The sequence below is a fragment of the Oryza brachyantha genome, chromosome 1, assembly GCF_000231095.2.
Source record: "Oryza brachyantha chromosome 1, ObraRS2, whole genome shotgun sequence".
In the NCBI taxonomy this organism is placed as follows: Eukaryota; Viridiplantae; Streptophyta; class Magnoliopsida; order Poales; family Poaceae; genus Oryza; species Oryza brachyantha.
Genome location: NC_023163.2, coordinates 7,794,536 through 7,809,343, shown reverse-complemented (window position 1 = coordinate 7,809,343; position 14,808 = coordinate 7,794,536). Strand labels below are relative to the sequence as shown.

General features: G+C 44.4%; 2 protein-coding genes and 1 pseudogene across 4 annotated transcripts; 2 read left to right on the top strand and 1 right to left on the bottom strand.

The window, feature by feature from the left end:
* Positions 1 to 946: 946 nt before the first annotated feature.
* LOC102708203 lies at positions 947 to 3,008 on the bottom strand (annotated as a pseudogene).
* Positions 3,009 to 7,755: 4,747 nt separating this feature from the next.
* On the top strand, positions 7,756 to 10,968 carry LOC102707921 (cyclin-B1-3-like). The gene is made up of 7 exons (XM_040528092.1): positions 7,756 to 7,996; positions 8,588 to 8,907; positions 9,006 to 9,134; positions 9,230 to 9,481; positions 9,591 to 9,749; positions 9,839 to 10,017; positions 10,490 to 10,968. The coding sequence occupies exons 1-7, from the start codon at positions 7,939 to 7,941 to the stop codon at positions 10,662 to 10,664; spliced, it is 1,272 nt and encodes a 423-aa protein (XP_040384026.1). The 5' UTR covers positions 7,756 to 7,938; the 3' UTR covers positions 10,665 to 10,968.
* Positions 10,969 to 11,585: 617 nt separating this feature from the next.
* On the top strand, positions 11,586 to 14,448 carry LOC102707637. Of its 3 annotated transcripts, none has more exons than XM_006645711.2 (6): positions 11,586 to 11,665; positions 12,490 to 12,782; positions 13,126 to 13,429; positions 13,631 to 13,723; positions 13,828 to 13,940; positions 14,032 to 14,448. In XM_006645711.2, the coding sequence occupies exons 2-6, from the start codon at positions 12,490 to 12,492 to the stop codon at positions 14,186 to 14,188; spliced, it is 960 nt and encodes a 319-aa protein (XP_006645774.2). In that variant the 5' UTR covers positions 11,586 to 11,665; the 3' UTR covers positions 14,189 to 14,448. The 3 variants fall into 3 exon arrangements, with proteins under 3 accessions (XP_006645774.2, XP_015689689.1, XP_015689653.1); XM_015834203.1 differs by having other exon boundaries at positions 11,586 to 11,710; XM_015834167.1 differs by lacking the exon at positions 11,586 to 11,665 and adding an exon at positions 11,726 to 12,048.
* The last annotated feature ends 360 nt before the right edge of the window (positions 14,449 to 14,808 follow it).

Genomic DNA, 14,808 nt, shown 5'->3' with positions numbered 1-14,808 from the left:
CCTCGGCCAGATAGAAGGGCTGGGCCGGACTATTTGGCCCCTAGTTCCGGACCGTCCGACGGTGGAGTTGGAGCGGGGAAGAGTTTCGGCAGCATACCCAGGCCGGTGTGGGGGCCAAGCGCGGAGAAGGGCGCGGCCATAGCGGTGACGGTGGCGACGGCCGGAACTAGCGGTGGCATGGCGCCCGCGCCTCTGGTGACGAGGACGGTCGACGGCAGGGGCGGCCAGGGCGGCGGCGTAGGAGGGAAGGGGAGGGAAGGAGAGGGAGGAGGAGGGTAGGCGGCGGTAGTGGCGGCTGGAGGAGAAGGGAGGAGGGGAGAGAGAAAAAAAAACCCTAGCTTGATACCATGTTAGAATTAAGGATTGGTTGATACCTGCCAAACCCTAGAGGGGTAGTGTAATAACACAAACATGGGCTTCTACATGGGCCTCACACACACACTAACTATTATTGTGGGAGTAAAGGCGATGGTAGAGGACAAAGAGGCAAAAGGAATGAAGCGATATTGTGCGGGGATAGGATTTTAAAAGATTCAAGATAGGCATTGAGAGTTTTGAGGACTGGGCCGATAAGGTGACTAGAAACGATAAGGTGATTGGAATGGTGATGGACCTAAAAAACGACTGATGGATAGAAAGAGAAAATTTCAGAACATTGACGGTCGTTACGAAGTAAAGGTTGAATCGGACAGTGAATTGAGTCCAATTGTATATTTCATACACATACAACGTTCACGGATAATGCCTAAGATATATTGCATATACATGGAAGCCATTAATTGTCCAGAACCATTCAGCTGAAATTTTTTAGTAGTTTGACAGTTCTTGGAAGAGAACAAGACAGAGTGATAATAATCAAATGAAAAGACAGCATCTGCATATGAAATTTAAAGAAAAACACAGATTAACACTTGTTGTGCAAGGATGCTAAACTGATAACTGGAACCCAAACAACACAATTCATTCACAGGTCATATATTCTTCAGATTCAGTGTGCAATCAGATTTCACAAGCAAAGATCACATCGTGAAGAAGAAGATATACAGCAATTGTGGCTCAACTAAGCCGGTGTGGTGCTCCAGAAGTTGCTCCATAGTGGGGCTCAGGCCAAGGGTACACCGAGCAGCGGCAGCTATCACCGACGGCGCATAAAAGAGCATGGAGTACTGAACCAGAACAAGCTCAGCATAGAAGAATGTCATGTTCTCCAGCTGCACTGACAGAAAAAGAATAATAAATTTGACACACCAATCATGTATAAGCATCTGCAGTGAGAAAAAGAATGGACTGTGCTTGTTACCTCCTTGTCACCTTTCAGATACCGAATGATGAACATGTACATTGTTGGAACAGTCAGGTTCCACTAGAGCTTGTTCAGTATGGACTTCTCTGTGCTGAGAACCTGCTCTCTGCTGAAGGAGTTGTCTGATATGCAAAGAAAGTCCTTAACCTGCAAAAGGACAGATCAATTATAAGACAACACAGCTAAAAGTAAGTTGAACGGCAAATGCAAAAATTGGACAGCATCAGTGATGTGCAGAAGTGGAATGAACCCTCCTCATACTTGCAGGCTATCAAGATGGTGCTGATCAATTATGTAGACAGTCAGCGTAAGCCTGTAGTGCACTTCAATGAGCCAATCCGACAAGCTGCAGCTCCTCGGCACATTCTCGATGGATAGGTACTGATCAATTATGTAGACAGTCCGTGTAAGCCTGTAGTGCATTTCAATGAGCCAATCAGTCAGGATTGCTCTCATTCTTTCATTGATCTCGGTCTGTGAGACCATGTAGGTGCAGAGAGGCCTGCACGTATTCTAGAGAAGCAAGCAACAAGATTAATCACTAACCAATCACTTTTACATACTTCCATCAGAATAGAAGCTATACTCACCTCAGTGCTCCTGTGGAATCTGTAGATATCTTCGACTTAATCAACCACTGCCAGCTCATTGTGAGCTTCTTCGGGCTTCTGGTCACCCCATCAGAAGCCTGTGTTCAGAACTTCAGATCAAGTTCAGCAAAAAAGGATTCTTCAGATAAAAACTCCTAAGCTTACATACACGCGCACAAACAGCATCAAGCAACACAGAAATACCCTGCTGCACTTTTTGGTCAGAATCGAGGTGAGCGTGTGGATTCTTCTGCTTTTTGGAGTCTGAGCTGATCAAAATGACTTCGGGCTTTTTCTTGCTCTCATTCCGTTGCTTGATTGGTTTCCTGCACTTGTCAGGTACTGCAATTGCTGCCTTCTGGCAATCTGGCGATTCACGACGGGCAAAGGACCCCGGCCATTGACGAGATTACTGACGTCGGCAAGGGCTGGACGGATTCTTGCAACCGTCGTGGTCTTTTGGCCTCCTGACTATCTTGGCGGCGTCTGCACAAAGTCGAAATTTTAGAGCAGAAACAGATAAAAGCGTCAAATCGCAAAGGGAGAAATCTAGTAAAAATTAAGCACGGTACAAGGATGAACTAATACACATGATGAAAGCATCCTACTAATAATACAGCAGGGAGAACAAGAAGCGAAATTGAACAGACAGGTGAAATCTCAGGATTTTGGAAAGGTTCCAGTTTTATTGAGCCAAACCAAGAAGAACAACGCAGTCCAAAACATCGCGGCATCTCCATATCGAAAGAACCCAGAATTGCTATCAATTCACGAAATCTACTAATGCAACAGCTATCTGCATCCACTAAGAGCGCATGTCTTCCGGTTAAAATCGGGAGCCATGCAGATATGAAACAAGATAATGAACGTAGCCCCCCCCCCCCCCCCACCTTACCTCACCCCCCGCATTACCTCGCCTCCTCCTACTCGACGGCAAGAACTCGAGAACCAAGAAACCTCCGAAAGCAAAGAAACCCTCCCCACCGCACCACCGCCACCACGAGATCCCAGCAAGAACGCGGCAAAGAACACAGAGAGGAGATGACGATAGCCATACCGCCCTTGGGTTCCCGAGCAGGAACATCTCCGGCGCCCGCCTGCCTCCTCGACGCCATCGCGCGCTCGCCGCGGCCCCAACCACCGAGCAACGCACGGATCAACGTAACGCACGGATCAACGTAGCGTGCACGGATCAACGCCTCACCTTACCTCGCCTCCTCCTCACCCGCTCTCGAATTCTGCACTTTGCTCGCTCGATGGCGAGAACTCGAGATGGTTTTGTTTCGGGAGGAGATCGACGGGAGAGGCTTGGTTTGGGCTGTGGCTTTGTAGGCGATGGGATTTTGGGGAAATTTTCCCATGATGTCTCTCCAACGGTCCTATTTTTTTTATTGATGCGCAATGGAGCCATGGAGGTCCGTCGGATCGCTGATCAGACGGCAGGGATTCTCTGCGCCAGTTGTTTTAACCGTTAATTAGCACTAGTATGATGTAACATAATAGTTTACTCAGGGCACCTCCAACGCGATGCTAAACAGAGGTGCTCCAATGCTGTGCTAAACAGAGTTGCTTAAATGTGTTCTTAAGTATAGTGCCGAGCTAACGCTGCTTTTAAGCACTTTCCCAAGCACTTAGTATTAGAGGTGCCATAGTGATTCTCCCTTTATTCCATTAAACGCTCGGTTTGCTGTCTGAAGGCTAAAACACGTGGATGATTATACAGGAGTAGAAGGAGGGACGGCATTTCGAGGTAAGTAATCACTAATTTTGCTATTTTGATCTTTTTATATAGCAAGCTTGAAAAAAATATGTTGACAACAACAATGAGGCAATGGAAGGTGAAGTTGATGTTTTATGTGTTGGCTATTAAAATTTGGGTTTCAGCACATACAATGGTGTTTATTAGCTGACTCTCTTAATCGCCATGTAAGCAAACTTAGTGACGTGAAGGAGAGAGAGAAAAAAGTCGTTGTCATCGGCTCTTAGTATTTATTAGAGAAAATTTTGTTATGTAGGGGTGGATAAAAGAAAAGTAGCGTAATAAAAATATTTTATTATGTTAACGAAGAAATCATATCTAATTTCACCTTTGTGCGTACTATTATAAAATATATTGTCGTTGCTGGCATGGATTAGACCAGAATCTGCAGCAGACTTTGCCTTAGAACATGTCCTTACAATTATTTTTCATGTTCCCTTCTGTCCTATAGGCTGACAGGCCAGACAGGGGGTGATAGTAGGAAAGTTTCAGGTTAATGCTCTAGATGTCAGAATGGGCAACTCAATGGTTCTTGATATATTTTAGTATAGAGCAATTTTCTGGTGCTTATCTAAAGTATCGAGAGGTACTAAATTTTATACTAAAATTTTGGTACCTCTTGATACCTACTCACATACTATAAAATTGCTCTTAGTTATAACCTTGACCTCCCATGTGTTTCTTTTTTATTTGCACCATTATTTAAATAAATTGTGCAAAAGAAAATTCTATAGTAAATAATGGAAAAACCCAAGACTTAATGTTGTAAATTGGGTTGGACTTTATTTAAACTTAACCCAATGATAAGATTTGTGTTTCGGTAGAAACTGGCATTGTTTTCATTTGGTAAGAACAGTTTTGAACTGAAAAAATGTGTATGATGAAAAAATATATCGGAATTGCAGTTACTGTATGTTGATCTTCACTACAGCACGCTAACATGCTAATAGGATATTTGCGAAAATGCCTCCTAACAGTATAATCTCTTTAATCGTGGTGAGTGTTTATTAACGGTATGCCAACTTTATGCAATTCTAATGTTGCTTTGGAAATCTTTAAAAAAGGATCCGTTTTCAGTGCATTCTAATTTTATCGACACCGTTGATCCAAATTTGAATGGGTCCTTTTTATTATGATCTTTATTGCCAAAAAAATTATGAAATACTACTAATCAATTAATTAACAAAGTATAAGATATACTTTTTTAATAATAACTGAGATTAGTTCTACTGGTAGTATAATGCACCGGAGAGGGACCCTTAAAAATGCTAATTCAACCAGCACTGCTGGTTAATTACCTGTCAATCTGATTAACAGTACTAGCTTATCCATGCCAAATTGATTAGTACTAAATCCGAATGTGCAAATATGTCATTTGAATCTGAATGTGCAGAAATTGGTACTAAATTCCAGTGGTATATATGTTAGTTCGACGTAGCTCTTCATTTAACAATATTTTAGCGGTGGAAAGAGTTAGCAACTACTCCAACTTGTGAGTGGATTTTTCCCCATGGCTCCTGTCATATCAATTTATTATTACTTTAATAATTTTTAATCAAAAGTTGGTTAATGTCAATAAGATTCAAATCGGTGCAGAACTATCACCCTATCTTTTCACTTATATTTATGCTTATAAGCCAAAATTTAAATTTTTAACATTAAATTTAGAGTTTTTTACCGAAGTTTGTTTTTCTAACGTTGGTTTTTAGATTGCGAGAAATATGTATATAAAAGTTTTAATTATTTTTTATTTACAAATATTTCATTTGGTTTTATAATCACCCCTATAACCATAGGGAAAGAGCACGAACTAGCCAATCATTGTTGATGTTGAGGTCTTGGAATTTCATGTTGCTAATTGTTCTCTTCTTGATGAAGAGGTCTAGCAAGAGTTTGTGTATAAAAGACAGCTGCAAAACAAGATAAACAATTTAAGAATCACCTGCAAGGAAGTTTAGTTGTAAAAAAAAATTTCGGTTGCTTTAATTAAACTCATATTCAATGATATTGCAGGCTTATATTCAGCAACTTTAGGACATCAGCTGGCTCAGATGGATCAGGATCTCCAGCGTGCTCTCTCCATGGTGCTTTATACAATCCTTCGTGCCCAAAACTAACTAATGATAATATTTAGAGTATTTTTATAGTCCCTAAGAAGGTACTGAGGTACCAAATTTGGTACTAGTACCTCTCGGTATCTTCTCAAGTCCTGTAAAATTGCTCTAATATTTATGACATTGCAACATAATTGAATATTTCAGCTGGATTTGTTTAGAAACTTGCTTGGAGGAGCACTAGGTGCAAACATAAGCACAGCACAGCACAGGTGTACTTCTTCATAAAGTAATTTTCAGTGCTCCAAACATCAGCACAACACAGCACAGGTGTACTTCATAAAGTAATTTTCAGTACACTACATATAACGTTGCTCATGGATAATAAGTCAAGATTCAGATTCAGCCTGCAGAAGGTGATTTAGCCATCATGATTCTTCTCAAGTTGGCAGTCAGCCGTTGATAACCTAACAAATGAATGTAAACAATTTGTGGAAGCGATATGTTGTAGCTATTCTACGTATTCCACTTCTACATAATAAAGGACCAACTATTAACAAAGCCACATATGACAATCTGTAATGTTTACCTCTGCTAGTACGAATATTGTACTGCTTAGAATTGCTATGCATGGAACTTTCTACTGTGTATAGATACCATGCAAACCGTGAACAACTTACTTCATTTCCTGCTACTAGCGAGGAACGGGTAATCACTGATTATGTGAGAAGCACGGTAAAAAACAGCATGAACAGTAACAAAATACTGTAGCCACAGTATTTTCGAGGCGGTGGCAAACACTGTTAATTACTGTGGCAGAAGATCTGGTCCGTCGGTTTTGATCCAATGGTAAAAAAATGATCCAAATTCTGGTTACCGTAGCCCTCTGCAATAGCACATGCTACTGCAGAGGATCCGAATTGACGAGGAACGGGTCCATGTGTTTTGTTACGTTCATATCCTTCCAAAACGCTTAACTATGCAGGACTCCTTTGTTTTTTGTTTACTCAGTTTATGTTCACCGGCTCAATAACATAGTTGTGGTTACAGCATGATTCACTCAACTCTTTGCAAGCGGCGTGCCAACTTGTACCCTAGGTTCTAGTGCAAATACATCGATGGCACAATTGCAAATAGGGATGGCAATTTTATCCACGGGTATGGGTACCTGTGGATACCCGACCCGACGGGCATGTGTATCGACATAATTTTTTATCCGTGGACATACCCGCACACGACCCAACTGCTTATTCATGGGTAGCGGCCGGGTTTTAGTTTTTACCCATGGGTAATACGTGCCCGACCCGAATATAATTTTCCCTTAATTGGCCCATATAAAAACCATATATATTTCATTGTGATATTATGGTTGGTTAGTAGTTCACTATTTCCAAGTGTGATACTATGATTTGATATCATTGTTCTTTTTATTTGTAATTTTAAGTTCATTGTTTCTTTACTATTTTTTGGTATGTATATTGGACAAGATATTAAGGATATGTTTATTTCAAAATAACCACTGGGTACCCGAGCGTCCATCGGGCATGGATATGGATATAATATTTTGTCCGCTAAGCAATTCACGTACGGGTAGGTATTCATGGACGGATATCGGGTTGAACATGTATCTACTCCGCCCGTATCCGACCCGACCCGACCCATTGTCATCCCTAATTAGAAATTATGAGCCGTCGCGTAGCCTTACCCTAGTACCCAATCGTTGAAAGGTGGATTGGGCCCACATGTCAGCCACGTAAAAGCCATCACAATAACAAAACGGGAAGATTTCGTTAGTGCTCCTATCAAACGCTTTCCATCTCCGGGCGTTTTACTTCCCCCAGCGTATCCGCCCAACTCCTTTTACCGTTGCTCCTCTCATCCTTCGTTTAAACGGTTTAAAAACTCGACAAAGCGAATCCCCACCGTCCGATCAGCGATCCGACGGACCTCCATTGCGCCATCGGTTTCCATTAATAAAAAATTTGACCGTTGGAGACACGTCACGGTAAAATTTCCTCATTTCCTATCGCCAGCAAAGCCACAGCCCAAACCAAGCCTCTCCCTCTCCCGTCGTCGATCTCCTCTCGAACCAAAACCATCTCGCGTTCTCGCCATTGAGCGAGCGAAGAGCAGAATTCGAGAGCGGGGTGAGGAGGAGGCGAGGTAAGGTGAGGGGGCGAAGCACGCTACGTTGATCCGTGCGTTGCTCGGTGGTTGGAGCCGCGGCGAGCGATGGCGTCGAGGAGGCAGGCGGGCGCCGGAGATGTTCCTGCTCGGGAACCCAAGGGTGGTATGGCTATCGATCATCTCCTCTCTGTGTTCTTTGCCGTGTTCTTGCTGGGCTCTCGTGGTGGCGGTGGTGCGGTGGGGAGGGTTTCTTTGCTTTCGGAGGTTTCTTGGTCCGGCGGCTGCCCTTAGGATCTCTAGGATCGACGATGTGTTCTTGCGAAATCGTGTGGCCTTGGTACGGGTTCTTGTTCTAATTTGGCGTAAAGAGAGCATCTTTCGATAATCTTGTTTCATATCTGCATGTGTCCCAATTTTGATCGGAACGCGTGTGCCCGTAGTGGATGCAGATTGCTGTTGCGTTAGTAGATTTCTTGAATTGAAAGAAATTTCGGGTTCTTTCGATATGGAGATGCCGCAATGGTTTGGACTGCGTTGTTCTTCTTGGTTTTGCACAATAAAGCTGGAACATTTCCAGAATCCTGAGATTTCATCTGTTCGTTCAATTGCACTTTATGTGTTGTACTATTATTATAGGATGCTTTCATCAAGCGTATTAGTTGATCCATGTCATCCGTGCTTAATTTTACTAGATTTCTCCCTTTGCGATTTGGCGCTTTATCTGTTTCTGCTCTAAAATTTCGACTTTGTGCAGACGCCGCCAAGATTGTCAGGAGGCCAAAGACCACGACGGTTGCTCAGCAACCAGCAAGAATCCGTCGAGCCCTCGCCGACGTCAGTAATCTCGTCAATGGCCGGGCTGCCCTGCCCGTCGTGAATCGCCAGAAGGCAGCGGTTGCAGCACCTGACAAGTGCAGGAAACCAACCAAGCAAGGAAATGAGAGCAAGAAAAATCCCGAAGTCATTGTGATCAGCTCAGACTCCGAGAAGCAGAAGAAGAATCCAGTCCAGAGAGCACCCTCCCGGAGGGCACCAATCCACACGCTCACCTCAATTCTGACCAAGTGCAGCAGGGTATGTCTGTGTTGGTTGATGCTGTTGGTGCATGTGTACTGTAAGCTTAAGTGTTTTTATCTGAAGAATCATTTTCGCTGAACTTGATCTGAACACAGGCTTCTGATGGGGTGATCACCAGCCCGAAGAAGGCGCCGGCATGCGACATCGATGCATCTGATGCTCACAATGAGCTGGCAGTGGTTGATTACGTCGAAGATATCTACAGATTCTACAGGAGCACTGAGGTGAGGATAGCTTCCATTCTGGTCCACTTATTTATGTCACATTCTGATGGAACAGTGATTGATTAGTGAGGTAATCTTGCTGCTTGCTTCTCCAGAATACGTGCCGGCCTCTCTGCACCTACATGGTCTCACAGACCGAAATCAATGAAAGAATGAGAGCAATCCTGACTGATTGGCTCATCGAAGTGCACTACAGGCTTACGCTCATGCCAGAGACCCTCTACCTCACTGTCTACATAATTGATCAGTACCTATCCATGGAGAATGTGCCGAGAAAGGAGCTGCAGCTTGTCGGAGTAAGCGCCATGTTGATAGCCTGCAAGTACGAGGAGACTTGGGCACCACTGGTAGGGTTCATTCCACTTGTGCACATCACTGATGCTGTCCAATTTTCGCATTTGCTGTTCAACTTGCTACTAGCTGTGTTGTCTTACAATTGATCTGTCCTTTTTGCAGGTTAAGGACTTCCTTTGCATATCAGACAACTCCTTCAGCAGAGAGCAGGTTCTGAGCACAGAGAAGTCCATACTGAACAAGCTCCAGTGGAACCTAACTGTTCCAACAATGTACATGTTCCTTGTTCGGTACCTGAAAGCTGCATTGGGTGACAAGGAGGTAACAAGCATAGTCCATTACTTTTCTCGCTGCAGATGCTTATACATCGTTGGTGTGTAAAATGCATCATTCTTTTTCTGTCAATGCAGCTGGAGAACATGACATTCTTCTATGCTGAGCTTGCTCTGGTTCAGTACTCTATGCTCTTTTACGCGCCGTCGGTGATAGCAGCCGCTGCCGTCTACGCTGCTCGGTGTACCCTTGGCCTGAGCCCACTATGGAACGATCTTCTGGAATACCACACCGGATTAGCTGAGCCACAATTGATGTATGTCTTCTTCTTCACGATTTGATCTTTGCTTATGAAATCTGATTGCACACTGAATCTGAAGAATATGACCATTGAGTGAATTGTGTTGTGTTGCTGCACGCCCAGAAAGGGGTTCCAGTTATCAATTTAGCATGTTGTTTACTCCATGTTTGAATAAGTGCTAACCTGTTGTGTTCTTTAAATTTCATATTCAAATGCTGCCTTTTCATTTGATTATCATCACTCTGTCGTGTTCTCTTCCAAGAACTGTCAAACTACTGAAAAATTTCAGCTGAACGGTCCTGGACAATTAGTGGCATCCATGTGTATGCAATATAACTTAGGCTCTTCAGGCTAATCCAAGAACTTTGTATGTGTATGCAATATACAATTTGAAGAAAACTAGTGCCTGCATTTGCTTTACTTTGATTTTTCCAGTTGGCATGAAAACTTTCTTGGCGTCCATATTTTTACGTACTGAAACTTGCAGGGAGTGTGCGAGGCGGCTCGTGAGCCTGCACGCGGCGGCGCCGGAGAGCAAGCAGAAGGTGGTGTACAAGAAGTACGCGAGCCCCAAGCTCGGAGCCGTGTCCCTCCACTCGCCGGCCAAGAAGCTCCTCCCGCCGCAGCCGCCACCGCCGGCGCCGCCGGCGGTGACGGCTTGAGCCGACGATCACCACGCCGCAGCCGCCACCGCCTCCGCCTCCGCCTCCGCTGCTTTTTGGTTTTTTTGTCTCAGTATTGGAAATTTTTGGCCTCGGTTGATTGCACATGTATAGGAATTAGGACAAAAGATCACCGTATCATCGCTCTGATGCTACTATCATGAGCCTGCAGCTGCAAATGGCAAACCCAGCTTCTGATCTGATCCTCCAAAACCTGAATGCTGATTCGAAACTTTTGATGTGATGTGAATTGCTGGTCTTTGTTTTCGTTTTTTGCTTTTTGAGTTTTGGGAGGTCAAGATTAGCTCGCAAGTAGTGAACGAGCGATATCCACTCGTCTATTATTGCTTGTTTTGTTAAGATAGATTAATATGTGATATATCAGATGCAAACATACAAGTTAAAATATAAACTAATCGTGGCTTAATTAGACTTAAAATATTTATCTAACGAAATAACATTTATTTATACAATTAGTTTTATTATCAGTCTATATTTAATACTCATAATTAACGTGCATCCGATATTAAAAAAATCGCTAGTTCCAAGCGGCCTCTTAGAATCCACGCTCCTCGCAAGTGCAGTAGCAGTGGTGGTGTTGTTTAACCCATCTTTTATTAGCCGAGACGCGGTGGGGCCCACATGGACACGTGGCGGAGCGGCAGCCAAGATTTTGATCGCCTTTTGTGCCAATCGACTCGCGCGTTTCATCAGCCACACGAATTTCTTCTCCGTCGAGTAGCAGTAGCGTGAGATGACTCACAGGCGCACCCCGGCCGACGTCATGGGGCCCACCCCCCACGAGTTCTTCTGCATGACATGTGGGCCCCGGTACCGTCTGGGTCCCACCTGTCATCCTCATCGGCTGGGCGGTTAAGACCAGCACCACCTCCTCCTCCCTCGTGCTCTGTCAGTAGCGGCTGGGCGCCTACAGGCTACACGCTTCCTGCGAGTTCCGCCGCATCAAGGACACGAGGATCCAGCGAGAGGAGGAGATTTGTGTGAGTAAATTTGTTCGTCTTCTGCGGTGGATCTTGATTGATTAGGTTAGGTGGTCCCTGCTCTGTTCTTCGCAGGAAAGGGCGTTCTTTTTTTTTTCTTCTATTTTTTTGGTTTTTGCAGCAGATTTGGTTTGTGTTCTTGGTTTGCTGCTGTGGCATATGGAGTAGAATTCTTTCATGATTGAGTAGTAGAGAGCTGAAAGAAAAAAAAATGTTAGTAGGGTGGGGTGGCTGGTTGGCTACTGGCTGATGATCAAATTGATTGGGGAAAACATCTTGGCAGGAGTAAATTTTGGGCAATAGAGGGAGGATGGATGACAGCAACCTCTGTTCCTCTCTGTTGGTTTACTCCTTTCCTGGCAACGAAAACCCTGGGTGATCTGGTGTGTTTTGAAGCCTGTTGTTACTTTGGGAGCTTGATTTTGATTTAGCTTTCTGATATCTATCAGGCTTACCGCCAATCACCACTTCTTGTGGCCTCGGCTTTTGGTTCTTGTTTCAAGCTTGTAATTAACTTTCTGTCTTCTTCTTAATACACCAGCAAAGCTGGCTTCGGTTTCAAAAAAAGAAAAAAAGAAGTTTCAGGTTGTCTTGATGTTTGATCCTTTCTGCTAAGTAATTTTTTTGAAGCTGAAGATGCATTTTTGTCTCACATAATTGACAATAAGACATTTCTGACTAAATTAGAGAGAATGATATCCTAATTAACTTCACCACTAATTCAAAAGGTGGCATAAAAGATGCAAAAATAGTCCTGAATTTCACTTCAAAGTTTAATTCTTTCTGGGTGATGATCCAAAATCTCCTCTTTTTTTCCCTTTCAGATGAGTAGCATGGCATGCCATCTCCTACCAGATGGTGGAAGCATATTGGCTGATGAACTCTTTGAGAACCAAAGAGCAGAGCAAGGAATTTACTGGACACTGTGGGATTCCAGGTTATCCGAAGATCTGAGCACGGCAAGCATGTATTCAGACAGCTACGGAAACAACGGCGGCGCGCAATCTTTCAGCACCTCTGAACAGTGCAGTACAGTGCCTTCAGATTCAGAAGAGCAACCTGGATATCCATCACCGTTTGAGCCACTACACATCGAGCAAACAAACGACATGTTTTTGTATGTACTGTACTAATTACTATTTGCATAACTTAATTGTGTGGTTCTCATTGTGGCTGCTGCAAATCCTTTGCGTTGTAAAATTAAACCTAAAAACTGGCCTGAAATTATCTTTCTCACAACACACCGAGTCTGAAGAATATGTCTTGTGAGTGAATTTGTCAGTTATCAATCTAGCATGTTGTTTAATTCATCTTTGCAGCACAATTAGTGATAATCTGTTTGTGGTCTCGTACTCTCATTGAACAACTTAATTATGTGATCAACATTAACTTGTGGTTGATGCGACTTGTGCATGGTTGAAAATCGAAGAGCTTTCCTGAACCTGTATTGCATATTTCAGAAGCCAGTTTTCAGATGAGGAGGTGAGGAGGATGGATGCTCCATTCCAGGCGCTCGACATGTTCCCGGACTCCATGCACAGGCTCCTGTCCTACGAGCACATGCCGAGCGGCGCTCTCGTGTCTGATCCCAAGAACCAGGAGGTGAACTTGGATCAAGATGACATGGACACCTGTGGCTTCCCTCTCTACTTCAGCCATGGCCTGCAAGATGATGATCTGACCATGGTTGATGGCGGCAAGCTGCTGCTTGATCCAAGCAGCCTGGAGATGGTGGGAGCTACAGACACCTCCTCCATGAACAAGGTGATGTGTTTTATGAACCTTTTTTTGGTCCAAATTTTCTGAAACAAGTAGTATTCAAATTTATACAGAATCTGTTCAAATTTCAACCTCTTTGGGCTCCGGAATATCCCTGAAATTGAGCAATTTCCCATCTGCCGGCACCCTGAAATGTTTTTGATTTCCGAGATATAGAACCGCCATTGATCAGGTCTGATATTGCAGGCTGCATTGAGCACGACGGAGATAAGCTGTCCGGAGAGCCCGCCGGGATCGGAAGAAGTGGTGCTTGAGGAGCTCGAGGAGGTGATGGTGCAGGTATGGTGGCCTCGCCGGAGAAGCGCAGCACTGCAAATTTCTCTTCTTCTGCCTCCCAGATGAGATGAGACGAGACTCTGAAAAATGGCTGCTCGATCTTGTAGATGGCCAGGACGACGAGGATATGCCTCCGCGACGCCTTCTACAGGCTGGCCGAGGGCTCAAGGGCGCCGCGCTCCGCCGCCGACGATGGCGCCGTCGCCGCCGCCGAGACCAGGTACGCACACCGGCCGTCTCAGCCTGTCAAGCTATCGCTTCTTGAATCGCCGTGATCCTGATGCTTCCTCTCCTCGACGGACAACCCTCAGGGCGTCGACGCGGCCACGACGACGCCACCGCCGCCGCCAACAAGCGAAGAACGCGATCGACAGGACGGTGGTGAGCCTCACTTTCCGGCTACCGCCGTGCTCGGCTGCCCAGCTCCGTCCGTCAGAAGCAGAGGTGATGCTGACCACGCGTGCCTGAGCTGAGCTCGCTGTCGCCGGATCACCGGAGGACACGAGGATAGAGACTTGCTTGGTCTCCAGAGCGCCATTGGAGATGCAACCACCACCGGCATTGCTCGCTCGCTCTCTCTGCTACGAGCTTCCAGGTTCAAGCATGTAGTAGAATGATTGGAAGCAGATGCTTGGTTTTTTTTATGTCGCATTTACGTTTGTGCAGTGGCTTGAAATCTTGTAATATCGACAGATTTTGACGTGTGAGTGAAAAATTTTGATGGTGTCTGATGTGCTCCATTGATTTATAGCAGTAATCTGTAATGATAAATTGATAACTGAAGCTTCTTCAACTCAACTTGCTGTGCTGGAATCCTTCTTGCCTGATAAGAAAAAATCACAAGTATCAGCATCTTCATCAATCATGAACCAGTTCAAGGTTCAGAGTCTGTTAACATACTGAACATTCTAACATGCAGAGTAGTAGTTTCCACAATGGAGCTTCCTAGGGCAAGTACAATGGTCCAGACACAAGCGGTCCATTTGATACATATAGACAGCAAAACAGATAAATTATACAACAGTTTAGATAATTGTCGTCTATTTGGTTGTCTTTAGGTTGTTTTAATGCATACATACATCCTCATC